The 27,222-nt window shown below is 42.0% G+C and overlaps 3 protein-coding genes across 4 annotated transcripts in view; 1 reads left to right on the forward strand and 2 right to left on the reverse strand.

Annotated features, from left to right (window-relative positions):
• Positions 1–2,207: 2,207 nt before the first annotated feature.
• LOC121614967 (NAD-dependent protein deacylase sirtuin-5, mitochondrial-like) lies at positions 2,208–9,551 on the reverse strand. Its single transcript, XM_041949076.1, has 9 exons — positions 9,444–9,551; positions 8,097–8,204; positions 6,890–7,023; positions 6,211–6,436; positions 5,432–5,519; positions 5,270–5,323; positions 3,841–3,964; positions 3,587–3,702; positions 2,208–3,308 (listed from the first exon to the last, which is right to left on the reverse strand). Exons 2-9 carry the CDS (start codon positions 8,197–8,199, stop codon positions 3,236–3,238), a joined length of 918 nt encoding a protein of 305 aa, XP_041805010.1. The 5' UTR covers positions 8,200–8,204; positions 9,444–9,551; the 3' UTR covers positions 2,208–3,235.
• A 983-nt stretch (positions 9,552–10,534) lies between these two features.
• The window catches only part of LOC121614958 (phosphatase and actin regulator 1-like), a 47,744-nt gene continuing 31,056 nt past the window's right edge, over positions 10,535–27,222 (forward strand). The window contains exon 1 of one of the 2 annotated variants that reach the window (XM_041949063.1): positions 10,535–10,616. The gene's annotated coding sequence lies outside the window, so the exon portion shown is untranslated. Of the gene's footprint in view, positions 10,617–22,185; positions 22,427–27,222 lie in introns of those variants that run through there. The other variant, XM_041949064.1, reaches the window with a different exon arrangement.
• On the reverse strand, positions 21,763–27,062 carry LOC121614957 (zinc finger protein 585A-like). Its single transcript, XM_041949061.1, has 6 exons — positions 26,987–27,062; positions 25,386–25,487; positions 25,215–25,310; positions 24,948–25,058; positions 24,458–24,581; positions 21,763–24,351 (listed from the first exon to the last, which is right to left on the reverse strand). The coding sequence occupies exons 1-6, from the start codon at positions 27,002–27,004 to the stop codon at positions 22,055–22,057; spliced, it is 2,748 nt and encodes a 915-aa protein (XP_041804995.1). The 5' UTR covers positions 27,005–27,062; the 3' UTR covers positions 21,763–22,054.

Below are 27,222 nucleotides of genomic sequence, written 5' to 3' on the forward strand. Positions count from 1 at the left end.
AAAATCACACCAGTGCACACATAAAGCACAAACACACACACACACACACACACACACACACACACACACACACATTCTTCCCTCTAGTGCAAATACAAGTACACCACACACACACACACACACACACACACACATATATATATATATATATATATATATATATATGACACATATATATATATATATATATATATATGCACACTCATCCAGCTGGGCAGGTTTGTGATATATATATGACACACACACATATATATATATATATATATATATATATATATATATATATATATATATATATATATATGACACACACACATATATATATATATATGACACACATATATATATATATATATATATATATGCACACTCATCCAGCTGGGCAGGTTTTCCTAAACACAGAGACTCCAACTAAATAAGTCACGGAGTCAATCACACTCAGACACTCACATTAAAAGCACGCACAGATGCCATCTCCCAGTCAATCTACCTCCCCGTTCAAAGAGACAGAGGGACATTTGTAGAGCTGCCATCAATGATGATGAGTCTATTAACCCGAAGGCTTTTGGGTCAGACAAGAACCTTTTCACTTCTATTTCATCCCTCCCCACTACATTCATGAATGAGGTACAGGACTTGGGAGTGGAGTTGTCTGCTCTCTGGCAGCCTTGTTCACATCAGCTCCAGAAATGACTGCATCAGACGGCTGAGATTTCTCTTAAGTGCCTCTCCATGTACTTTTTCTCCTGATGACAAATGGGACTTGGCCTTACCTCTCCTTGAAGGGAAGCGGTGGTCATAGAGGAGGAAATGAGGAAATCTAATCACAGCGATGATGATGATGTACCCTAACAGGTGGAGATACTTCATGGTAGGCAGAAGGATTTGATTTGGATGCTAATTGTTGAGCAAAGAAAGCAAGTGGGGAGGCGCCACAGTGGAATAATAATGGAGAGGAAATAGTGTTTCACCCATGTGGAGGAACTGTGATGTGTTTGTGGTACCTACACAGTGGGCATATGAACTAACCCTGAGTGACTCCCCTGAGATACCAAAGATAGATTACATACCAGTATGTGTGTATGTACTATTCTCCCTAGCTCTCTTGAGATAATTCCTTTATGGCTATCATTACATTATCATAACACTGTCTAATGAACATAACCTTCCACCGCTAATTTGAATGACTCTCAGCCTTCTGTCTGTCCTGTTTCCACTGAATGATTTAACCATGTTAGTCCAGTCAGACAATGAAGATGAACACTATTAGGAGCTGATTTGTTCTCTCATAGGATGCAAGAGGACACTGTTTCCAAACCTTTGGAGCTGGGTCCTCACATGGAATCACAAGATGAATCTGAGGGGGGTCGTGGGATGATTAACAGGAAAGGAAAGGAACAAATCGGCAACACATTTTTCAAGCCACTAATCAGCATTTTCCTAAAAAAAATTCTAATAAAACAATGGAAAAAATGTCTAACTTTTCACAGGTTGTAGACATAAAACTGCTAACGCTGCAGTCTGACATTGCTTTAAGTGGAAAATGCATTTATACAGTTTTTATCCAAACTGCTTGAGAATCTGGCTCTAATTTACTCATTCACAAACACAAACACACACCTCATAATGGCTGTGAGCTACCATACAAGACAGCTCATCTGCCCTTTGATATAAGAGGTCACAAGGCAAAAAAGACATTGGGACACACTGCACAAGGCCACAGTCAAAGGACAGAATAAAACCCCACCTGTCCAGAAGCAATTACTACAAATAATAATTAAAAAAATATATTTATCGAGATCCCTGTAAGGGTTCAGTTGGGACAACAGATGCCCCTGTCAGACTGTTTTCCACTTCAAACTGCGTCCATTTTTGGCAGCATATGATTGGGGCCGATTCTGTTTCCTCAGCCCGGCTCAGCTGTAACAACTCTGAGTTCGCTGATGGCCCCCAGCTACTTAAGTCTGCGTTTCCTCTCACTCATGCATACTAAGAGAAGAATCCACGAGAACACGAGGGTGTTTTCTTGTGTGCCTTTCAGACCGGCGTTATATGTCGCTACATTATCTACGGTCGGGATAGGAAGCTACATGCTGGCATCTACTGTTCATTTTGTGCACACACACTACAGCACACTCCACTCTGTCTCACAGAAAGCCTCGGGCCACTTCTTCAATGCACACAATAACACACAAAATCAGCCAACGTATGTTTAGTGTTTTAATAATCTGTATAACTGCAATAATAGGATACATCATAAGAAATTGAAGTTTATGAGCGAAAAGTTGTTAAAAAACAGAAAATCATGTTATTTAACATATTGCAGATTTACTTTTGTTTTTAGACAATGTACTTCCACAGTGCTACAGTATGTCTCTCCTTCTATTTATTTATCTATTTATTTATATGAATTCATTTTTTAATAGACACTGAAATTTGTAAAAATGTATCAGCTGTATCATGAATAATCCATGACATGTAACTGCACTGATGTCATAATAAACACAGTCAAACCTCATGAGAGGGAAATGATGCTGATTCAGGCTACATTAAAAAGGTTTCCCCTCTTTCTCTCTCTCTCTCCCTACCCTCACCGTCCTTGGTCAAAAGCAAACTGTGCACACTTGGCTAAATCTCTGTAACATTGGTTGACTTGCACTTGAGGTTTAAAGCGAGCATTTGGTCAAGGTTGTGTAAACAATTTTGAAAGGCACATGATTACATTACGCTCTGTACACCTGTTCATTTGGTGGAAAGAGAAAAGAGGAATATTTTCCACCGTTCTCATCTACAGCATCATTTTAGAGCACGGTGTATCCAGAGTATGACAGTCCATCACCAGCATCTAATACCCAAGAATGAATAACAATACCCACAAATATCTGAGGAGATATTTGTCCTATATGAGAATGACAACATACATAGTGCATTTTCTTTTCTTACACCAAGCTGCATAGTTCCTACCTAACTCTAAGCAGACAATATTTAAATCACACAATATTCCATTTCCAGTTTAGCGAGATATATTCAAGTATTAAGAGGTCCATCTCAAAGCCTTAAAAAGCTTAATTCTGGTAAACTTTCCGTCTACCAGCATCAACAGCTGAAGTGATTTTAAGGCAAATATTTGGAATTAAAAAAAAACTGCTACGAAACACCGCAGCCCCAGCCTTGGAAAGCATTAGTCTGCAGAAGAAGCCACTGGTTGCTGTGAGGAAAGTAATTCCTGTGGCTCTTAAATAACCTCTGACTCATGTCGCGCCAAAGCTGGAGGCAGCGTAGTCCCACATCGGCCCTGGAAATGGTACCTGTGCCACATCACACACAGAAAAACAAGAAAACACCGAACGTCAACAGGTGGAGGGTCACTCATTGAGTTGAAAGTGCCCTGCAGTGGGATACTGGGATGTTGCCTGTGCTGCCAGTGGGTGGCAGTAAATATCAATATACACATGCATCATTACCTCACTAGTCTGGCTTCGCTTTTAATTCATATACTTTCATGCTAACTTCCTTTGTTACAGAACCAGATAGCTGGTGCAGATTTATAGTTTTCAACATGCACTCAGTTTCTTTACTGACTTACGTGAAGTACTCCGTTTTTGGTGTCGTTTGTGTATTGAATTCTGCCACTGGGACGCCCCTGGACGCAATCTGTGGGCCAAACATGGCTGCGGGGTAAACAATTGAAGATGTGCCCACCTGTGGGTAAACAACAGGGAACAATGACACCAGCGTCACTCTCTCCCAGGTCAAGTCCTTCACAGATTCTGAACACATAATAATATTACACAAGAGGAGGGCACGACGTGTGCACACGTAAACATGAGGATCACTCACCACTAGGCAGAGGTCGCAGATTTCCATCTCCTTTTCCACCTTGGTAAGGATGTGAGAATCCAGAGTTTCTCCGAAAAACACAACATTGGGCCTCAGCAGACCGTGGCAGCCGCTTTCGCTACACCTTGACAAAGCAGCACCAAACAGTGCTTAGACGATTATCACAGAATAATTGGCTGTAACACAAGATAACGAAGCGTATGTTTGCAGATTATTTGGCCAGAGGTGCAACATTTTCTGCCCCATGCAATTCAGTGAAAGGTCACACATATGAAAACCACACAGACAAAATAAAATAAAATAAATTGCTTTCATATTGTTCTTTATGGTTCAACGGTGTAACTCATGTTCTCAGTGCTGTTCACAATGTGTGCATTTGAATTTAAACTCAATTCATCAGTGTGCAACTCTTTGGCCCTGTCAAGTCTAGATTTGACCCCAAGTGGAAGCCCTGACCTCACTATCAGTAAATGGTACAGAAGAACTGGGGAATTGAGTATGACCCCCTCAAGGTTACCTGGATGCATGACAAAACCACGTCATGGGGGCCAGAGTTCCGGAGAGTAAATTTGCACTGTGCTCTTTGTTTAATTTGCTCTCACACTGATTTTCTAGGGCAGCAGCTTGTTGCTACATCACTGCAATGTATGAGTGAAAGAGAGTCAGAGGGCACGGTTCACTTTCGTCTGAGATCCCGCTGAACTCAGAAAAATGATGATGTAATTATACCAGGTTCACTCCACCTAAGAAAAATGATCTATTGCTTTATGTCTATCTATATTATTAATGCAATGCAACTGAATTATAAGGAAAATAAAAAAACAATAGAGGCAACTTAATGACATGGCCAGCTTAAGAAATATATATACACGGCACTGCAACAGGTGGTGAGGGAGAGCTGGCACAGAGAGGGTGCTGAGCAGGATGGAGCAGCAGGTCCAACAGAAGCTCAAAGTGGAGCAGGTGGAGGGTGGAGACGGTGGTTAATACAACAATGTCTCATGAGCAAGCCCAAGTAATTGCATTCAACTCTCTTATCGAAAGAATACAACTGGCAGTATGCAGAGACTCCACAGTTTAGTGAACACTAAGTTAATGTCTACAGAGTCCAAACTGACTAACCGACATTTTTTTGCTTTTAGTCTAATGGAATATTCAGATTTTTTCCTTTGAATTGACTAATTTATATATAAATCCTTGTCTGCGGTGCCTGCTTGCATCAGGTAGCAAAACATGACACTGTCATGCTAACCCCTAGTGGATCGGCAGTTCTATTACACACTTTGGCGTGTTTCTGGGCTGGTTTTCAGGTTTGTGCACCTGTTTGATAAAGGAAAACACCAGATGCAGTATGCATCAGAAGAGCACGACAAAAGGTTTAGTAAATCTGACCCTGAGTGTTATGAAAATGTAGTGACAGGAATCCTACCTTGGCAGTTTATCCACAGGAATCTGGGCATCAGCAACATCTGGGTCAGGTGCACTGTACATAAAGAGACACAGAGGGTTAGACAGCACATACCGTACGGGGTCAAACTGAAGAGATCAGGCCACAAATCCTGCATGTTTATCAGTGCGTGCTGGCTTTTACCCTTTGTCCTTTAGGGCAGCACATATGGGGCTTCGTTTGTTCACGGTCACTTCTCCACAGCTCACACAGCGCGTCTCCATCAGACTGCCTGCAGTTACACACAAAAAAACCACAGCTGTTTGTCTTTTCGGCCCGCTGGGGTCACAGAAAACATCTCATAACGATGGTTTTGCATCTTGACTCATGCATAGTAAATTAAAGCAAGATTTTGCAAAGAAGTCAAATATTTTGGAAGCACTTTTGCCTAATCCACCTTTAAAAAGATGAAACCTACCGATTAAAATGAGAGAAACAACACCTGAAATGTCTTCTGAAGACACTTTTTGTTGGTCCACTGACATTAAATAAGCGACTCTGCGGGCTCATAGGATGCTGTTGAAAAAACAACAACTATGACTCACAAAATGTTTCCATATCCCAGTAAATCTATGGGATATAATGCAGCACCGTTTCCAGTGCTGCAGTGTTTACCTAGTTTCGCGTAATCCCTGACAGCTGCTTCAGGGTTTCTGTTAGAATTGAACCAGTTATATCTTATTAATCCTCACAGGGAAATGAATCCTCTGCATTTTTGTCTGTAGACAAAACTTTAAAAGAAAAACATGTCAGTTGTATTTCAAGGTAGATTTTTCCTATAAAATAAGTACTCAGTGCAACAGAAAGCCTTTCTCCAACCATCATTCCACAATTATTATGATCATGTCAATCATATCCGGTGAAATGTCACTTTTAGTCTGATGTCTGGGAGTGTGCAGGTCTGGCCCAACTCTGCCTCTCACCATGAACCTTGAGCACATGTTTGGACCCGGCCTGCCGGTGGAGGTCATCTGTGCACTGGGTGATGACAACCACGGAGCGTCCCTGCTTCCTCAGCCGGGCCTCACACTCCGCTATAGCCAGATGGGCAGCACTGGGCTTCTTGTTCAAAGCCAGCTCCCTTCTGTAATGGTAGAACTCCCAGACCCGAGACGGGTTGCGAGAGAAGGCCTCTGGAGTCGCCAGATCCTGGGGAAGCATCGTCAGGGGTACATTTTAGGTCAAACTTCAAGGGCTAATAAGGTGATAATCAAAGCTGCGGGATTCAGACGCAATAATAAAACAGCATAGGTTAAAACACCCCAATTACGGAGAGAGATCATAATTTTTTGTAAGAAAGACAATTTTTGATTCTTTCCTGGAGGTAAATCTTGCTGCAGCCCACGACAAGATTCCAGATTATGCAACAAACACCGTTTCTCTCTTTTCTGGCTGTTGCTGCTGACATCAATCCACTGAGCTGTGAAGATCTATTATGTAAACATAAAATACACCCACTCCACAGCAACAACTCTGAACCGCAGCTGGAAATTAGACCAAACACAAAACTTCGACCTAAATAAAAAGACAACCCCCCCAGCCAGGAATACAGCCAATAATACAGACAAGTACAAGTGTGTGCTTTGCTTTTTAAGACACTACCTGAGATTGCCACTTCCTCCACTTCTCATTTTCTCCCCTGAAGGTTGGTACTCCGCTCTCTGCACTCACACCTGCCCCCGTGATGATTGCTATGTGCTTGGCTTTGGAAAACACCTTGCGGAATTCAGACATGTCTGGGAAAATAAAAGGAAAAGCAACATGTAGTTTTTTAAATGTCTTATGATATTTTTTTAAACCATCCTATAACTGAACATTAATTAGTGATTTAACTGTCTTTTTCTGTTCACATACGAGCTGAAACAACACAATCTCTCCAACAGCAGTAAGGTCTTGGCAGCCGAGCTCTTTTGTTCCAAGCTTTTTTCCTCACATTGGAACTTTGTGCTCAGGTTGACAGTTTATTTGCCTCCACCAGCTAATTGAAATGCACCTAATTCACTATTTGTTGCAATATTTCTGACATAAGCCAGGTCTCCATCAACATGTAGCATTGATTTTATCCACATTTATAGAATATCAGCAAAAGAAAATGCTAAATAATGTGTATTTCCATCCACTACCACTATGCAAACATTAGAAGTGAAATCCTTTGAGATAAACAGTTGGTGGTGCTAATTCTCTACTCAGGTGCTATTAAAGCCTCCCAGTGAGATGACGTCATTAAAAGAGCACCAGTCAAACCCCAAATGGTGGAAAACGACATGGAAACATGACATTTCTGTCGATCTTATCCAGCTGTTTTTGTACAGGTGAATGGAAATGATTCTAATGCTTTTGCAAAATGATTGCAGTCAGCTCAAATAATAGCTATCAGACATTTATTTTATAACTGTTATAGGCCTGGTAGTCAATAACAATTTTAAGTTTTCACAACAGTCCTCCCAACAATGTCCATTAATACTAAGCCTGAGTATTAATCAGTAGTACAGTTTGTAGCATTACAATGTTTGCATCATATATTATAGTTTTTTGTCCTTCACAGATTTTTCATTCTTGAGTCAGGAACAACTTCATTAACATAGAATCTATCATAGAATCAATTGTAACTTATCAATATCTACAACACAGTTCATTCATTCATTTATTTAAATATTTATTCAGGAACTACATGTCATTTCTAATTAATTATTGATGGATTTTTCACTCATTTCCAAGATGCTATGACACTGCTGTACCTCATTGTGATGTGTTACTCAAATCAATTCATTTCAACATGTTCTTACCAGCATTATCGCTTTCACTTTACCTGAGTTGGGCCTTGCTGTGTCTGTCAAGGGTCCTCTCGTGGTCACGCTAGTGGAGCACATGCGCAGACCAAGCGCAAACACAGCTCGATTTTGGAGGAGCATTGTCACTGTTGTTACAGCAGACCAGACAGACACATAAAAAAACAAGACAGAGAACACAAAATGAAAAAAAAAATATTGTCCCACATTTTACTTGTGTCTTTATTCTCACCAACTGGCTGTTTTGATTTCCAGTATGTGGTGCAGATGTGCAGATTTTCTCTGTTTATATTAAATCCATTGTGATTGTTCTGTACCGAAGATGAAGATGGCAAATCATCCTCAAACCTTAACTTTACTGGAGTCAAATGTAGATCTTTACAAGCTCATTTTGTGCAGCCAAATCCACAGACCTTAAATCCTATCAGGATCCCAAAGTTTGCAAAGATACCAAATATGTCACACTACATTTGGGGCATAACATGCACAAAATTCAGCAAATTTACTACTGGGTGTAATGGTGCAGCCATCAAAAACATGACTTGTTTGGTTTATGTCACTGCAGTGAAGTGTAGTAAGAAAGCACAGCTGGTAATATGTGATGCTGTTATACAGAGTGTGAAAATTCTGACAATTTAGGGTTATTTCAGGTAGAAAATTCAACAGAAGTGAGCCTGCACATGTGCAAGCTTATATCTCAGTTGGCTGCAAGAATGCATGTAATCTGGTTGTGCAACCAGAGCCGAGATACTCTTGTCTTAAATGTAACCTGCAATCTCAACAAAGCTGAGAAAGCCTGGCAACTGGCACTGATACTGTAAGAGATGTGACCGCTTCCTTCAATAACTGACATTAACAGACAATTGGGTGCGTCCTGCAAGCCTGAATAGACTTGTGTGTCAAGTGTGTCGGAACAAGTTTTACAGGCTGCCCAGCCTAATCTATTAAAAACTACCACTCACCAACCAAACGTATAAAGACTACAACTTAAGTCAAAGATTTGTAGTCATTCTGCATGTCTCCATAAGCTACAGCTAATTTGCTCTCACTGCTGTGGCGGTTTGTTGGTCATCTTTGATTTTAATCAGGTTTCTTCGAAGGTAACCAACCATTAGGATAGGACAACATCTCGACAGCACAGATAGTTAACTTGAAGTCCTTTACAAACTCCTTGTTGGGCTACATTAGCATATTGTTGTTTGTAAACTAAGATAGCTCGGGATGAAATGTCGTGCTCTCTGTCACATATACAGGAACTACCGTTTACGTGCACATCCAAACGCGTCTTTACAGGCAATATCAGCTGAAAACAGGATGGAAACATGCTTATTTAAATGAACTTGCCTTTGTAACCTTATCGTACTTACCTCGCTTTTTGAGATTCCCACTTTCGAAGCAGGGAAACACGCAGAGCTCGCTTGTTTACCTCTATCAAAGCAATTATCATGGCAGGCCGTAAACGCACCACACTGTCGTAAAGCGCTCTGAGAGAGAAATACACATAAAGTGACATCAAAAGAAGAAAAAAGTGCAGTTCGGGAGAGCCATCTAGCGGTAGACTGCTGTAAGTGACATTCATTCAGGATGATTCATTCATTCTCCTGCTCGAGATAGAGACGAAGCAACGCTTCATGCTTCACCATTTAAATCGTACTGTGTGCTTCACAGTTAAAGGTTTGAACTGAACTGAACACACCGAACATCACATTAGACTGTGCTGCACCCTCTGAAAATCTGCCATTTCGTTGCATCTCTTCTTCTGTGGTATTTATAATAATTTGTTGAACAAGACAATTGACGTTACATTTACTGGCAGTGTTATGTGTTGTGGTATAGGGTATAGTGTGGCAATGTGATTTCTTTTCTGACAAATAATTAGAAATTATAAATAATTATACTTATTCATATCATATATATCATATATTCAATGATATTTGTATCTGAATCATGCAAAACAATACTGGCAGTAGTGCACTTAATTATGGTAAAGACAACTTTGAATTAGAAAATTAAATATATGTTACCGGTAGGTCTAAATCTGTAGGCCTATATACTGTATATCTTGAGATTATATTTGCTGAATTAGAGTGTTGACAAGATGAACATTTGATTTAGATGTAAGAAGTGAGATTTTCTGGTTTAGTAGGCTTTGTTTTTCTCCATATTTTACCATCTTTATATTTTTTTCCTCACACTGTATCCATGCCAGATTTCCACCGACGCCTCTCTCTCTCTCTCTCTCTCTCTCTCTCTCTCTCTCTCTCTCTCGGTGTGTGTGTGCGCGCGCGCGTGTATGTGTGTGTGTGTGTGTGTGTGAGTGAACTCTCCCTCCTCTCCCTCCATAGCTACCTCTCAGTGTGTGAGTGGCCGTGGTTCTGCGTCTGCCCCCGGTCGGCCAGCAGTCATCCCCGGACACTGGTTCAAATTGATGGCGACCACTCCAGACAGCAGCACAGACCGCAGACCGATAAGGAGACTCCGCTCCAAGAGCGACACCCCATATCTTGTCGAAGCCCGACTCTCCTTCAACCTGCGGACAGGTAGGCGCGCATCCATCCATCCTGCCTCCCCCCGAAAAAAATGCTTCTTGTTAGATGTTTTGCCAGATGTTTTTATGTGGGAGGGCGAGCGGGGAATTATACCCTAATTACGCTCCGGGTTTACGCGAATGAAAATTTACAACAATGTCCCTACAGGCTCTTATCCTGGTGTTATAGTTTCCTGTCAGATCCAGCCCTCCAAAATGCATTAACGGGCAGTATAAAGATATTCTTGTAAGGCAGCGGGAAATGTGACTGAAATGTTATGCAACTTTGTAGACCGACGCTGGAGGTTTACTGACGCGTCTGGCGCAAAAAAAAGAAATATATATTGAGGGAATTCAGATATTAAGCAGCAATATTACTGCTTCAAATGTCATTCATGTGTCCATCCTGGTGTCGGCAGCGTTTGGTAATTGCTACCAATGTAATTCAACGCAGTTACATAATAGGAAGAAGCTTCAACGTGACCTGTAGTAGCCCGGGCTGAGGCTGAGGCTGTGGCGCACAGGATCCGATGGGCCAGCGCGTCCAGCATTGTTTTGTAGATTTTAATCACCGCATTTTAAGCGGTTGTAATAGATCCCGCGATGATGCTCGTGGTGAATAGCCTCCTGGCTCCATCGCCCTTTACGAAGCGTGTTGCATCCCCTGTTACCATGGTGACTTGGCATTTTATGCTGACTGAGTCAACAGGATTCAGTGTAATGAAGACGCACAGCGCGTCCAGCAGAATGTGTTAGCGAGAAAAACAAAACAGATCCAGTGTCAGTCAGGCCGTCCAATGATCTCTGAGGGATGTTTTTACTTCTCTCCTAGTCTCATTCACTGGGATGATTTGAGTGTACCCACATGTGTTATGATGACTAGAATGACATCACAAGGCCTACGCTGTTTGTTCCCTTGATGCCAGTGTTCTCAAATACAGGATGCAAAACATATTTTTTTTTACATTTCCTCAGAGCTGCTGCAAATTTACAGAGGTATCACTGCTCCAGCATCTGGGCTTGCTGGAGTCACACCCATCTATCCACTCAGCAATATGTGTGAGATGAGCACCACGCCTATAGTCAACAGTGGATGCTGGCCAAGGGGTTTTATGGATCTTTGTTTTTAGCATACACTGTATCTACTAATGTCTTTAGATGGCTGTGGTTTTGCTCGAATGTACTGACGTGAAGAACATGATTGTGCATTTTTCAGAGAAATGTTTATTGTTCTGCAGAAAACTAACTAAAGTTTAGGATCTTCTCTTGTAAGGACCAAGCTTTTTGAATGACTATTGAATAATTCGGTCTATAAAATATCAAAGTGTCTTGAAAAAGTCATCATCACAATTCCCAAAGGAGCATCTTTGAATTGCTTGTACTGTCCGGCCCACGGTCTCAAATCCCGAACAGGTTCAGTCTACCACTGATATAAGCAGCAAATCTTCATCACACTTGAGAAGCAGCCAGCAAATCAATGAATCAGCTAATCATTGAAGCACTAATGTGTTTTAATGTAGAGGGCCAGCGAGCAGAGTTTGTGTGATCTCAAGTCAGGACAGCAGCAGTTGGGACTCCAGGAGCTGCGAATGCAGGGTCGTCGGTTTAATCGTCGTGAAGTGGCTGCGCCTCTCTCCTGTGCAGCTGCTCAGTGGCCAGCCGCGTGGCTGCTGTGTTGACAGCTCCCAGGTGTGCTGGGGCGCTGCTGGAAAAGAGCAAGAGTGCTCGGTTGTGTTTTCCTGCATGAGTGAATGTTGAATAAAAACGGCTCCCAGCATGTTTATCTCAGATAAGCCTCTGTAGTTCTAGGCTGCCTCTTGCCAATGAGTGTTTGGCCTGTGGAGACAAGCTTGTTGTCAATGGCAGGACACTGTCATTTGTCTCTGTGCTCCTTTTTTTTTTTTTTTTTATATTCCCTACTCTACAACGAGTTCATACAAAGCATGAGGATGGTACGGGGGCGATTTGTACAACAGCGCTGTTGACTCACTTCCACCTGAAGAAGTGGAGCAGGATTTAGCTTGCTTATTGCCAAGGAAACCAAAAGTCTGGTGGTTGTGTGCCCAGGTGCTTAATAATGATAAATGACCAGAGCTGCCAAGGCTGCGAAACAAGAACTAAGCAATTATCTCTGTGTAGTTCTGGACCAGACAGTGGCTTTGGTTTCTCTTTGTTCTGTTTTTTTTTTCCAGCATCTTTATAATAGTTTAAAACACAGCCTAATGTTCTACATAGATCATAAAAATGAATACATTTAGTGTGCAAAGAGTGACACAAGGGGAGACCAAGATCAATGAATTGTGAGTAGATACATTTGTGGATCCTTGTTTTCGTCAAAGAGCCAATACTTCACAGGGAGGAAAAAAACATGTTCTAATCAGGAGCCAGTCTGGCGTCTGCTTCAATAAGACCGAGTTGTGTAATTCGTCTTGATGTGTGGTGATTTCGTGAGGCAAGTTGACGGTTCGAAGCCAACTCGACTGCTCTGTGTTTAAGCCGCTGATGTTGAGGCTGCGCTTAGTGAGGCCGTTCATGCATCGGTGGCGTCTGTGGAGACGCACGCTCTGCTGCACGTTTGCAGAAACAAGGCTTGTAGCATACAAACGACACTCTGTGGGCTTGTAATGGAATCAGAGCGCATGTATGAAATATCGCTTTATTGCGTTGACCTGTTTAGTGTCTGCACCAATCTAGTTTGCCCCAGAGTTAAATGGCCCTGCACACAGTCACAAAGACATAACAACATAATGGCCTCAGTTACTGTGCAGCTATCAGCGTTCGTGTCACCTGTCATAACACATTAGAGGATACAGGTGTAGATGGATGGTTGACCTACATCACAGGTCTGATTTCAGTCATTACTGCCTTTGCACCCCCCCCCCCCCCCCCCCCCCCCCCCCCCCACACACACACACACACACACACACACACACACACACACACACACACACACACACACACACACATTGTCATCTGCACTAGCAGTTGAGAGAATACAGTGTTTGTGGAAGCAGAATCATTGCTGTTTACCTAAGGATCTTGTCTATGGGGGGTGTTTTTAGCCGTGTGCATGTGTGTTTGCGTGCGCATGTCATTGTGCATGTCAGCGAGGGCGACGTGCGCATACATATTGGTCCCTTTGTCGCTGCGATGTGCATGTGTCGCCTGCTGACACAGCATCCGTCTCACTAGGAGAGGCTGTCTACTCGTTCTCATTTTCCCATCATTCAGCAGCTCAACTACAGCCCCATCTGCTTTCTGTCTGCACACTCCTGCTACACACAAGAAACTCTCCCAATTACAGGAGCTAGCTCTTGATTTTCCACCGACATCCTCCTGCCAAAGAGACCAGACATCTTTGAGTTTCTGTGCTTTCACACTCAGCCTAACCTTTTTACTCTGTCTTCATCCGTTCTTTCTCTGCATTCTGCTCCTTTTGGTAGTACTCCTTTGTTGCTGATATAACAGAGTGACTGACTGCATGGTGCAATTACAGTTGTGTTCTACAGTGCAGTTGTGAACACTGCACATTCATGCATTTATATTGTGATTTAAACAGGAATGGCTACATGGCAGAGTTTTTCTCTTTTTTGTTTTTTTCATCTGTGCTACAAATGAGTAAATGAAGCAGTGATCTAGGGAGACCTTGTTTACTTATAATAAAATCAAAGATGTTCTCTAAATAGAACTTGCTTCTAGCCATGCCAGTATTATTTAGGCACAGATCATGAAAACAATGTTCAAGAATCATGCAGCATATTGCAATTTAGCCACTAAAATGTTTTGATATTCATTTTGTTGTGTTTTTTCCATGCACCTTGCAGCCTCTGCACGCAGGTCAGCCTGTCCGTACAGGCTTAAGGTCTTCTCAGGTCTGCTCTGGAATATGGGACATTAAACACAGCACACCCACTGTACAAATGTGCTGAACAGCTGTGTGCATTGTCGAGGTGTGGGGACGTCGATGGCTGGAGCTCCTGCCATTATACCTGGCATGAATGCAAATAGACGAATCTGAAACCCAGACAAGGCTGCATTGCAGTTGTTGGAGATATAATATGGGGTACTTCCCTAACAGATGTGTATACATACACATCATGCATACTCTGGGTTTAAAATTCAAATATGTCGACAAATTTAGACGGAATTACACGTGTGAACGAGCACAGAGACGCAAGCTTGAACACCCAGTATATGGACATGTACATGCACTCTCTGTCTCACAATCCAATGTTCAAATCTGGCTGCGTGTTGCAGCCACATTAAGCTAAAAAAAGCTAAACTCAACTCATTCACCACCCACCACTCCCTGTTCCTCTCTCTCTCTCTCTCTCTCTGCTGCTGCTGCTGCTCTGTGTTGCAATCCCTGCGTACAGTAAGCACCGCTGTCCGAAAGAGTACAATCAATACACACCAGATGCATGGTGGGACGGGACAAATTTCTGCTGCAGAGCTCTGTGTGCCAGCAGGGTTTACCAGAGGATTTACAGTATGTCGGAGAAACACTTCATACCGGCACTGGGACAGATTTCACTGGAGCCTCAATGTGTGCACATATTCTGTGCTGTGTCGCATCATTCGGGCGATGGTTTGCATGTACACTCTCGTGGAAGAAAGTCTGGTCATATGATCCAGTTTTTGTTGGAATTCAAAAGGCAGCTAAATGTGACTGCAAGGTCAAGAACAAGCAGAATTTGCAATCACAAATTCGAGCTGTCAGTGCTTTTTTCAAAAGGAAAGAGAATTTCAGATTAACTAGATGGACCGGCGCCAGTGCAGCGGCTGGTGAATTTGTGATGTTTTTAGCTGTTTGTAGCAACACTAGAGGCTATTAGCACAAGTGTTTAACAAAGTGCTGATAATTAGTGGCAGGAGATTTCTACCAGCTCTTTCTCTCTCTCCCGAATGCACACACACACACACGGCACACGACTGGCGTCTCACGCCATCACATGATGCACTCACGTCCCTGCATCTCAAAAGACAACCAAGCATCCATCTTCCCTTCTCGGTTCCACATATGCCCTCTTGGGCTGAAGCATCCCAGGTCTGAATAAAACATGAGTGGGAAAATCAGATCAAAAATAGCAGTGCTATATCCAGGACCCTTACTGGATGCTCCCGCTGCATGAATGCTCAACCAAGCATCAGTGTCACCGGGCCAGAACACCTGCCAACCTCTGTGGCAAGATGGTTCAAAGGAAACGACAGGCAGGTGTCTTTTATGAGAGCCCGCAGGAAGCTGCATCTTCCCACAATTGCTCCCCCTCTCTCTGCTTTCTTTTCATCTCCCTCACTTTCTCTCTCTTTGCCACGCTTGGAAGTGTGGGAAAGGCTCCTGGCTGTGATGTGCTTTTCCACACGCCAGCTGAGAAATAACGCCTTTTTCAAAAGCCTCCGAAGCTGAAGAAAGCTGCATGACGATGTACTTATGGGTCATATTTATAGTAAGTGTGGCAGTGAATTGGGCAGAGAGGGGTAAAGGACCAATTATGCTCGGAGGAGAGAGCTCTGCCTGAATCGCTGTCACTCTCCAATGCTGGTTTTCCTGAATTTAAAGCAACATTCAATGAATTCTGTGGGGTTGTTGGGGAAATAAAACAAAGGAGGCAGCATGCTGGACCCAGGCTGTTGTCTGAAGAATAGGTGGGTGATAACTACAGTATAACAAAATGTATATTCCCAGAAAGATAATGCCAGGCAGGTTGGAGACAAACGATGGACATCCATCACGTGGATATGATGAATGTCTACAGAACGGCATTTGTTGCTGGCATCACCAGTGCAGCTCCCATAGTGCACCAGCTCTTAAGGACATTTCTGCTGAGTAAGAGACTTTACAGAGTCAGAATCCCTTCGATGCTGCTGCAAACCAGGGACTCAATTCAATCAAAGCTGCATTGCACCACTCAGCAGTCCTTCAAAATTTCCGGCTCCTATGCTTCCAAATCCGGTCAATGTTCCTATAATAGAAACCATTTACATTAACAGCTGATGTGTTATTCCATATTTGATTAGCGACACCACTCGATCTTTGTTAATGCTCATATGTTTTGCCACAACTAAACTACAAATTAATAATATTCCAACATAAATTTTAGAAAAGCATTACATTTGTCATGTCACACCTCAGTTTTGCTGTGCATCAATATAGAATAAATATTGCATTTATGTCATAGTATAAACTTAATTATGGAGTGAAGCTCTTCAAATGAAACAGAGATGTACTGTTTATGCTCTACACCGAACATTATGGTAAATTATGCCTGCACTTTTCAGACAGTTATATAAGCCTGTATAAAAACAGACTAATCGTACAGAATAAATGAATAATTCTGTGAAGTTCAGTGATTGAACCAAAAGGACATTTTGCTCCTATCCTGGAATTGATTTTGTAATCACATCACATAATAACTAGAAGTTGACTTTGTCCCCTTTTTGAATTATAGTGTTTTAAAACTGTAAAGGAGAAAAATGTACTGAACTAAACAGCATTCACCTTAATACCAGCACCTATTTAAGGATGCAATCAGTTAAATACATTTTGTCTCATCATCTGCAAATGTTAATTCCCAGAAGATCTGCATCTGTTTTAAAATCTTGGTGTTAACTGTGACCACCATATATATTGTAGTTATTTTGCATCACAAATCAGTAAATATTAGTATAGTATAGTAAGTTAATTAAAGGCCAAATACACTTGGACAGACATGCAATGCAGCAATGCATGTCATTTTTTTAAAGTAAACTTCTGTGATTATATAAATATTCACTACATGTGCGCTTTCAAGCTAACTAAACAAAAAAAATGTAAAGGCAAAGGTTTAGTTATATTTTTACAACGACAATAATAATAATAAACTTTATCTCTATAGCACCTGTCATATAAGAAATGCAGCAGAAAGTGTTTCACAACAAATGAATCACATGCACCAAGTGCTTCACATAAAAAAAGACTTTAAAACAGGGACAGAAAATGAAAGCAATATAGGCAGAATGCAGAATAAAATCCACTTAATAATGACAGGAAAAAAAAAATAGAAAAAGGATGTAAATGAAGACAATACATAAGGTAAGATGGAAAATAAAACCACAGAATAATCGTAATGAAATAAAGTCAAAAAAAGAAGTGCGGCAGTGTGTAAGTGTGAGGCAAAGCGCAAAGGGTTCAGGCCTGTATCAGGAAGTCACACCTTGTTCAAGGCTAAAGTGAGGAGATGAGGTTTTAGCTTTCTTTGAAAAATATTCAGCGAGCTGCTTCCCTGATGTCTATAGGTGGTGTGTTCCAGAGTTCCGATTTCATTTCACCTGTTTCTGGAAACCTCCAATTAACCAGCAGCAGATGACTGTTGTAGTCTTAAAGGCAAATGACAAACAAGGGAGTTAGTATTGTAGCTAAGTCCTAGTCCATTAAGGGCTTTGCATACAATGAGGAGGACCTTGAAATCCATTCTGAATGTTATAGGAAGCCAGTGCAGAGCAGCTAAAACTGGACTAATGCGCTCTCTCCTCTTGGTTCTGGTTAATAACCGAGCTGCAGAGTTTTGAATGAGCTGAGGTCTCTAGCATCTTTCAGCATCTTTCTGATTTATAAATGTTGCTACTTAAGCTTGTTTTAAAGTTTTCATCACCTTGTTAATGTGGAACTTGAATCTTAGACCTGAATATAGGAACACCAAGACTTGTAACCTCCATGGAGTTCATTTCCTCAGATTTCTCTTTTCGTTTAAGGCTCGACTAGTAGGATTTTAGTTTTGTCCTCATTTAACTTGAAGAAAATATTGCTCATCCATTTACTACATTCACCGAAAGATTGTAACTAATGGAAGCTAAAGCTGCGTCATCAGCGTAACTATGGAAACATACATTGTGCTCTCTAATGAGTGCCAGCATGTATAATGAGAACAGTAATGAACCAAGGCAGCTCCCTGCAACCCCAGAAGAGATGTCATGTTTCTCAGACACATGATTTCCAAGGCTGACCTCAAACTTTCTCCCTTTGATGTGTGTTTTAACCCAGTTTAACACGCAGTCAGATGGACCAACCGACCGTTCAAGACGATTGATTAAGATATCACGGTCATTCATATCAAATGCTGCACTGAGGTCTAAGAGGACAAAAACTGAGAGCTTATTTCCATTAGAATTAAGTCTGAGCTGCTGAATTTAATTGTACTGTTTAAGGAAGGTATTCATTTTTCAGCATCTTACTGATGAATGGAAGGTTGGATATAATTGTTTTATTTTATTTTATTTTTGTTTTAAATGACAGATTGAATATTTAATTTTTAATTTTTTATTTTTTGCCTTTATTACAACTGCGGGACAAGAAAAGTGGGACACTGTAAAATGTAAATAAAACCAGAATGCAATCATCTGCAAACAAACTGTGTTTACTGACAACATTTTTACAGTGTCCCTGAGCCCATGTAGTAACATCCTTAAAACAGTCATGTGTTCACAAAGTGTTGAACCTCGCTCCATCCTAACTTGTGAATGACTGAGCCTTTCCAGGATGCTCCTTTCATACCCAATCACCTGTTACTAATCAACCTGTTTACCTGTGGAATGTTCCAAACAGGTGTTTTTGGAGCATTCCACAGCTTTCTCAGTCTTTTGTTGCTCCTGTCCCAACTTGTTTTAAAGGTGTTGCTGCATCAACTTCAGAATGAGCAGATATTTACAAAAATCTATGAAGTCGATGATGTCAAACTTTGAATATATTGCCTTTGTGCTGTTTTCAATTGTTATGTTTTACATAGTGTCCCAACGTTTTTGTAATCAGGGTTGTAGATAATTGCAGTGATAGAGATGACAGGAAATGAGAGTGATATGGGGAATGACTGAGGAAGCTAAGGTCCCTAGCTGGACAAGCACAGGGGACATAGCAGTTCATGGTTGGCACCTTTGACGATGTGTGTTTCTGTTCATACTCTAGAAACTAGGGATTGAATGGGGTCACATCAAGAGTAATTACTGTATCAATACCAGAAGGCATTACACAGTTAAAATGGCTCATACTGTGTGCTTCATTGGATCATTGTCTGCGGAGAATTATTCTGTAGTAACACCTGCAATTATGACAGCAGTCATGGCTCATACATAACTAGTAAAACTCCGTAATGTGACATGTTATATAATGCTGAGCTACCTGTGCCTGAGACCAGGAGATATTAGTCTTAGCTTCAGCACAGCCAGAAGAGGCCAGAGGGGACCTAAGCTCTTATTTGATAGTTCACTCCATACTGTGGTGTTCATCGAGAGCGAGCAGGACCGATGGGGGTCTCAGGCAGAGAAAAATCTGAGTGTCTCTGCAGACAGAGACAGCCAGAACGTCCCAGAGGAGTGGCACAGTCTGCCTACCAGTAAGTGTTGCAGAGCCCGGCGAAGACTGCTTTCATTTAGTGGGATTTTCTTCTCTTTGGGCTTTCACAAGCTCGCTGTCAAGAAGTTTGATTTTATGAGCGTATAACCAAACCTTATTGCCTCATAATTTGCGTTTGTGCAGCACATCCTGTCCACAGCCCTGTCAAAAGACTCGAAATCGGAAAGTATGGAGTGTTCCCTTTTCCCTTACTGCGACTTTCATTAAGCAGGACTAACAGAAATGTCCTTGCATCCCTACTGTGTGCTTATTTCAGAGATCTTCATTTCCCCCCGAAAAAGCTGCTGTCTGTCACCTTGCCTGCAACACTGTTTCTTAATTAGCAGACAATCCCAAACTGAAGGTTCCTCTGTGTTCTGCAGAGACGAGGCTCACTGTAGAAAATCGGTCTGATGCTTGAGACACTGCAAGATTACAGCCACACAGAACAATTTCCAGCAACATGTTCTGCAGTGCAAAAGTCACGTTCATTTTGACAGCAGGGAATTCATAGACATTTGCTGCACGTTGCCATGTCATAGGATCTGGTCTGCAATATTAAGAATGAATCCATTTATGGGCCCTGTACATGCGGTGCAGTTTGATTCTGGCTGAGGCAGCCCCTGGAGCACCACTGCTCCCTGGTGGAGCAATGCTTTTTCTGCAGCAGTACACTGATGCCATGTAGTAACATCTTTTAAACAATCATGTGTTCACAAAGTGGTGAACCTCGCTTCACCTTTGCTTGTGAACGACTGAGCCTTTCCAGGATGCTCCTTTCATACCCAATCATGACACGATCACCTGTTACCAATCAACCTGTTTACCTGTGGAATGATCCAAACAGGTGTTTTTGAAAGTTCCACAACCTCTTTTGTTGCTCCTGTCCCAACTTGTTTGACACGTGTTGCTGCATCAGATATTTACAAAAATCAGTGAAGTAAAACATTAAATATATTGTCTTTCTACTGTTTTCAATTCAGTATTTCTCAAAAAGGATTAGCTATGTATCACATTCTGTTACATTTATGTTTTACACAGCATTCCAACTTTTTTGGACTCTGGGATGTATATGTAAAATTCATCAGTAATATTATTTAAAGGACTTTCACTTGTAATGGAGTGTAATGTTTACATTGTGGTTTACTTATGTAAAGGATCTGTATCTTTGGTTTAGCTTAAAGCTGCTGCAGGAATCGGAAGAAGTTCATACTCTGTCTGAACTTTCAATGACAAACATGAGACCTTGTTGTATATGGACAATTCCATTACCATTTCAGAAACCTGAATCTCTTTAATCAAATTGTTTGCGACAGGCTTTTTTCTGGCTGGCTGATACTCCCGTGTAGGGCTGCAGCTACTTCTCATTTCCATTTTGAAGTAATCTAACACGGGATGACATGTTGAATGTTTCCCAGGGTCCAAGGTGACGTATTCAGAGTGCTTGTTTTGTCCGACAAACGATCCAAACCCAAAGACATACAACTTACAATGACACAAAACAAGCAGAATTTAAGTTACATTTAAGAAGCCAATCTTTTGCTTGAAAAATGACTTAAAAATAACTGATTATCAAAATAGTTGGCCATTCATCTGTTGAGAAATGGTTTCAGCTCCACTCACATGTATGCAAAGACAAGGCCCTGCTCAAAGGGTTACCAAGAAAAGCACTCATTTTGTGTCTCCTGGGTTTATTTAAGCATGTCACAACAGATGTTACAGCATCTTATAGCCCTGTAAGTGTTTCAGTCAGTTCTATTTCTCTTGGATTGGATTAACCCAAAATTACCCAAAATGTGCCGTCTGCTCCTCTTACTTCTATCAGACAGCCTCGAGCTTCATGTAGCCTTCAGGGAAACCTTGTAGACATGAGCACGTTTTGGAAAAGACTTTGATTTGACACACTCTGTGAGGACCGAGGCTGCTTTTCATCTCAGCGAATGAAAATCATTCGCAGTGTCAGACAAAATGTTGTAGGTCATTTACACATCCGTCGCTTAATTATAAAAGCCGTCATACAGATGCAGCATTGAGACAAAGGTGATGACAGAACTTATCGTATGTGCTGTATGTGGTGGCAGAATGAGTCACACACAAGCCTTTTCTCCGTGTTCTCTAAGGCGGGTTTTTCTCGTGAACGTCTTGCCACACCTCGGACACGTGAACGGCCGCTCCCCCGTGTGAACCATCGTGTGCTTCCTCAGCTCATTGTTTAATCTAAAGGCTTTGCCGCACACCTCGCAGGCGAACGGCCGCAGCTGGATGTGCTTGGCTCTGCGGTGGGCCATCAAATGGGACCTCCTCTTGTAACACGCGCCGCAGTCTTCGCACTTGAACGGCCTTTCCTCTGTGTGTTGAATCATGTGAAGCTTGAGCTGAGCTGCACTCGGCCAGCCTTTCCCGCAGGTGTCGCAGAGGTACGGCTCTTGCCCCGAGTGCTTGTACAGGTGCCACTTAAGGTAGGTTTTTTGATAGAATTTCTTCCCACACACTGGGCACGGGTAACCACCGGTGTGCCTCACCATATGTGCTCTCAGGCAGTCTCTTGTACTGAACTGTTTCCCGCAGCAGGGGCAAATGCTAGGCTGACGCTCTTTGTGCTTGCTCTGGTGCATAATCAGATGAGCGAGACATTTGAAGCTTTTCCCACACGTTTCACAAATGCGTGGCGTTACGCTCGCAGTATGCACTTTTTCATGATAATCCAGTCCTGGCTTTGTGTAGCATTTCTTGCAGGTAGCGCACTGGTATAATTTTTTGTTTTGCTGATGTCGAACCAATTCGCACAACCTCACAAACGTTGTCTTGCACAAAGGACAGGGGTATGAGCCTCGAACTTTATGTGACTTTGAATAATGTCTTTTCATGAGGACGATCTTGGAAAAGTTCTTCTCACACATGCTGCACTTGATGGTGCGAGGTTTAGCCCGGGTGCCGCCTGCGTGGTTTGCAGAGGATGGAGTTTTTGCTGTTTCAGTACTTGCCTCAGCACGGCTCCCGCTCGTATTGTCGGCTGATCGGAAATTACACCCACTGATAACGAAATGGTTCATGTTTGCTCGCTTTTTCCTTCGAGGAGCTCCTTTGGGACATTTGTTCTGGTGCTTCTCAAAGCTCTTGTAGTAAGTAAAACTCTGGCCACATTCCTGACACATCAGATTTGACTTACATGGCTGCAGAGCCTGCGAGTTGGCAGGTGCATCTGTGATTGCTGGGACCTGATCTGTATCACCTGAAACAACTGCATTCTCCTGATTCCTTTCCTTTGTGCTGCTCGAGGAATTGTCCTGTGAATGCTTGTTTGAAACTCCACATTTACCTTCCTGGTGTGTGTTGCAGTCTTCCCAGTTGTCAAAGTCTTTCCCACAATAAGAACAAAGGTAAGGACTCTGTTCAGTGTGGCATCTCATGTGCCTCATCAAGTCAGGAGAACAGGTAAATATTTTCCGACATACGGAGCATTGTTTGGCACGACGGCTTCTTTTACACGATCGCTCTTGAGGTGAGTGCAAAGACACTGACTCCACTGTTACAGACACATGTGAAGGCCCAGTTTCTGTGTCACTGGGAGGAGACTCTTTGGGCTTATCGCCGTGACAAGCTAAGCTTGTGGAACACTGTGGGTCCGCCTCTGCTTGTCGTTTACTTCCGACCATGCAAATCCTCTGGTGTTTGTCAAAGTTCTTTTGGTAAGTGAAAACCCTGCTGCAAACATGACAAACAAGGTTACAGTCATCATTAGACCGATCGAAGTTCGGAAGACTGCTTAAATTTGATGGGTTATGCGTTGTGGCACCTGGTGATGGCGAAAGCTCAGCCACACGTCTAGCAGCATTATTCTCAACGGAAGTCTTTGGTTTAGGATGTAAATTTATCTTCTTAAAAAAGCTACTTCGGCTGGCAGAGTTTGACTGACTCGTTCTGTCTGTAAAGCAGCCACTGTGGGAAGTCTTGTGCTTCTTTAGTTTGTTCAGGGAACCAAAATGTTGGCCACAAACAAGACACTTGAAGGTTTTTGAGGATGTCCGACTGTCGGTTTTCAAATGGCGAAACCATTTGTTGTCCATGCAATCGTCATCAGTAGACTCACCTTCATCAAAAGGTTGAAGTATCACTTCAACAGAGGCTCCCTGGTCGTCAGTCAGATCATCATCATGCTGCTGTCCGTTTCTTTCTGCATCCCTCAAGCATTCTGAATTTGTCTCCTGAAAGTTTTCCTCTTCATCCTTTTTTGACTCACTGCCAAGTAAGCTATCTCTCTGCCAATCTTCTGAGACACACAGGGATAAAGGTTTGATAAGCACGTCTCCTTCTTCATTGTCCACATTTGGTAGGTGATAGGACAGGCTGGAAAGGATGCAGTCACCAGCAGTGGAAGACAAATCTAGAAAAAACAAAAAACAATGTATTTTCAGACACTAACACTGAAGAAAAAAATTAATAATCCAACAGTCAATCAGGAATTGTGTGAAAACTCCTCTGAGTACTACCTTGTGGAACTTTGTGCCCATGATGTCTGTGATGCCTAATGAGTGTATGCAGGGGCTCAGGTCGATTCATGAAGTCTACACACTCTTTCAAGATAGAAGGGGAGAGACTGAGCCAAAGGGAAGTCTTGGAACGGAACAGAACAGTTCAAATCAGTATCAGATATTACACGATATAGATATACATTTTGTTAATTTTCTTGTGCACATCTGTATCGGTTAATGCTTTTCTACATTTCCCAGAATGTCTCTCAACATCTCAAAGAGAAGGGAAAACGTACGTGCATACATGCAGCAGGGCATATCAGGGGAGTAACAGCTACAATTAACAGGCTCTGTAGAGACTGAGCAGGATGGAATAACTGGAAATATAAACATTTAATTATGTGTGTGCTAACCAACAATAGGTGCAGTTGTACACCTGAAACTGTTAAAAATCTATAATTTCCTTTTCCTTTACTTGTCACAGGACTATTATTCATCATGTACTTACTTGCTCAAGGTTCGGAACGGGCAGCAGCATCTGCAGATTGAAGAGGAACTTTCTCATTAGAGCCTGTAGGGCTGAGTCATATTTAGGACCGAACACTGTTGGGAAGATTTTCTAAAGGATTTAAAGAAAAGTATTCATTACATTTTGCAAAATAGAGGCCCCACTACATGTCTTAAGGGTTTCATTAAGGCTGCCGTCAAATCAATAAAAAGACATTTAACCAACGAAAAAAAATCGAACTGTGTGTAATGATGATATATGATATACCTGATAAAAGATATCCCTCTGGCATTGATCATCTACTAGAGTGTGAACAAGCTCCATGAAGTTTGTCACTGATGCTTTTACCTCAGAACCAGAAGTCTTGAAAAAAGCAAATAATAATCAATCGAATGAAAATGACACAAAAAGCATTGGAGGATTAACAAGAGCACCCACCTCTTTATCCTGGTTTGTAATGTAGGTGTTTATTCTGCTCAGATGAGGCTGCATGGCCTGTGGGCTGGCAAAACCATCATTACGGCACAACTCTAGCACCACCTGGTGGCAAATGAGGAGACAGAGCCATTTAGTTGGTGCTTTATTTGTCAACTTTTGTCATGTGGAGGTGTGGTCCTGAGTGGCACATGCATGAAGAACCAGATGTATGGGCCGAAGAGGAGTCTGTGCATGGCGATCATTTCAGTCTGAAGTTAACGCTTAGCCCAGAGTATGAGGAACCTGGGTGGCAGTGTGTATGATGCAGTTTGATTTCCTCATACGTTCCACATGCTAAATATGCATAACACAAAATAAGTGTAGTAGTTTTATATGTCAGTATAAAATCAGTTTGCCTTCAAACACTCAGTAAAAACTAAACAGAAGTGGTCAGTTCTTAAGTTTTAGTTTGGTTTAGAGCTCATAAGTCATTGGGGTTAAGTTGAGTCTGTTTCCTGTTTTATTTTGATGATCACTCTCCTTATGTGTCAAGTTGGTTTCACTTCCTGTGTTTGTGTTGTCCCGCCTTTGTGATTGTTTAGTTTCACCTGTGCCTCGTTAACCTTCCCTCCCTAGTGTATTTAAGCCTTTTTCCCCTCACTTCTTCCAGGTTCATCTTAGTACCTTGTGTGTCTAGTGTTGTAGCGGCTTCTTTGTGTTGCTTGCGCCTAGTGTTTCTCCTGGGCTTTATTCCTCACTGATTTTGGAATTTGCTTTGTTCCACTGGATGCCTGCTTTATTGGACTTTGTTCCTTCCTGCTTGCTTTCGGGTTTGTACACCTGTTTGGACCGCCTTACCTGGTTCTGACCTCTGCCTCCCTCACCATCCTGTAAGCCTTTTTGAACTTTTAGATGTCGGTGTTAATAAATCCATTGAACTGCTTCTAGTCTGCCTCTAGCGTCTGCATTCAGACCCTACCTTTTTGTATTCCTCATTTCCCTTAATGCACAAGTGTGACAAGTATAAAGTCACAGAACAAGAAAACAGTCAACTAAAGTACCTCAAAGTTGTACAAGTACTTGAGTAGCTGGTTTAAGTTGAAACCAAGTGCCTAATCCCTCATCTCAATAGTGCTAGCTAATTTCATATAGGACTGCACTAATGATTATTTTCATTACGGATCAATCTGCTGATTATTTCATCGATTGATCAAGAGGGTGAGAAGTGTCATCACAACTATCCAGAGCCCGAAGTGACACCTTCACACTGCTTGTTTTGTCCAACCAACAGTTAAACACTAAAGTATCACAAATAAGTTAAAAATGATTAAAGTAATTTAATAGGAAAAGCAGCACATCTTCACATTTGTAAAGCTGGAATGATGAAATCTTACCAAAACAGCTGCTAATAAATTTTCTGTCAATGGATTAATTGACTATTCATTTTAGAGGTACTTGTGGAGTGGAGGTAGAAAGCGGCATGAGAAGAAAATACTCAAGTACCTCAAATTTCCATTAAGTACTGGAGTAATGTACTTAGTTACATCCCCCCTCTGGTATTTCTGGTAGAAGTCTGCAGCAGCATCACAGATTTATTAAGTCATCCACTATCTTGCTGTTACCTTGGCACGTAGACCCATAACTAGCTGGCCTTTCTCTGTGTCAGTGAGCAGTTCAGGGACCGTTTCCAGCACCGTGCTAACGAACTCCTCCAGCAGCCCATAGTACATGACGGCCCCCTGCTGCACTATCTCCCACAGAGCCGCAGACACGAGCTGCAGAGGCGGGACGATGAGACGGAGAGAGGAGAGGGGAAGGAAGCCTGAGGGAGACAAACGTTAACACCGTCAGGTTTCAG

The sequence above is a fragment of the Chelmon rostratus genome, chromosome 12, assembly GCF_017976325.1.
Source record: "Chelmon rostratus isolate fCheRos1 chromosome 12, fCheRos1.pri, whole genome shotgun sequence".
NCBI classification, from domain to species: domain Eukaryota; kingdom Metazoa; phylum Chordata; class Actinopteri; order Chaetodontiformes; family Chaetodontidae; genus Chelmon; species Chelmon rostratus.

Bases quoted from the DNA above. Each gene is read 5' to 3' on its own strand.
- LOC121614967 (XM_041949076.1), bottom strand. From the start codon at position 8,199: ATGCTCCTCCAAAATCGAGCTGTGTTTGCGCTTGGTCTGCGCATGTGC. The intron at 7,024-8,096 runs GTAAAGTGAAAG...TTATTTTCCCAG, and splicing joins CACAGCAAGGCCCAACTCAG to ACATGTCTGAATTCCGCAAG. The intron at 5,324-5,431 runs GTAAAAGCCAGC...CTTTATGTACAG, and splicing joins GCTGCCCTAAAGGACAAAGG to TGCACCTGACCCAGATGTTG.
- LOC121614957 (XM_041949061.1), bottom strand. The intron at 25,311-25,385 runs GTGGGTGCTCTT...GCTTTTTTCAAG, and splicing joins TTACAAACCAGGATAAAGAG to ACTTCTGGTTCTGAGGTAAA. The intron at 24,352-24,457 runs GTAGTACTCAGA...TGTTTTTTCTAG, and splicing joins TGGGCACAAAGTTCCACAAG to ATTTGTCTTCCACTGCTGGT.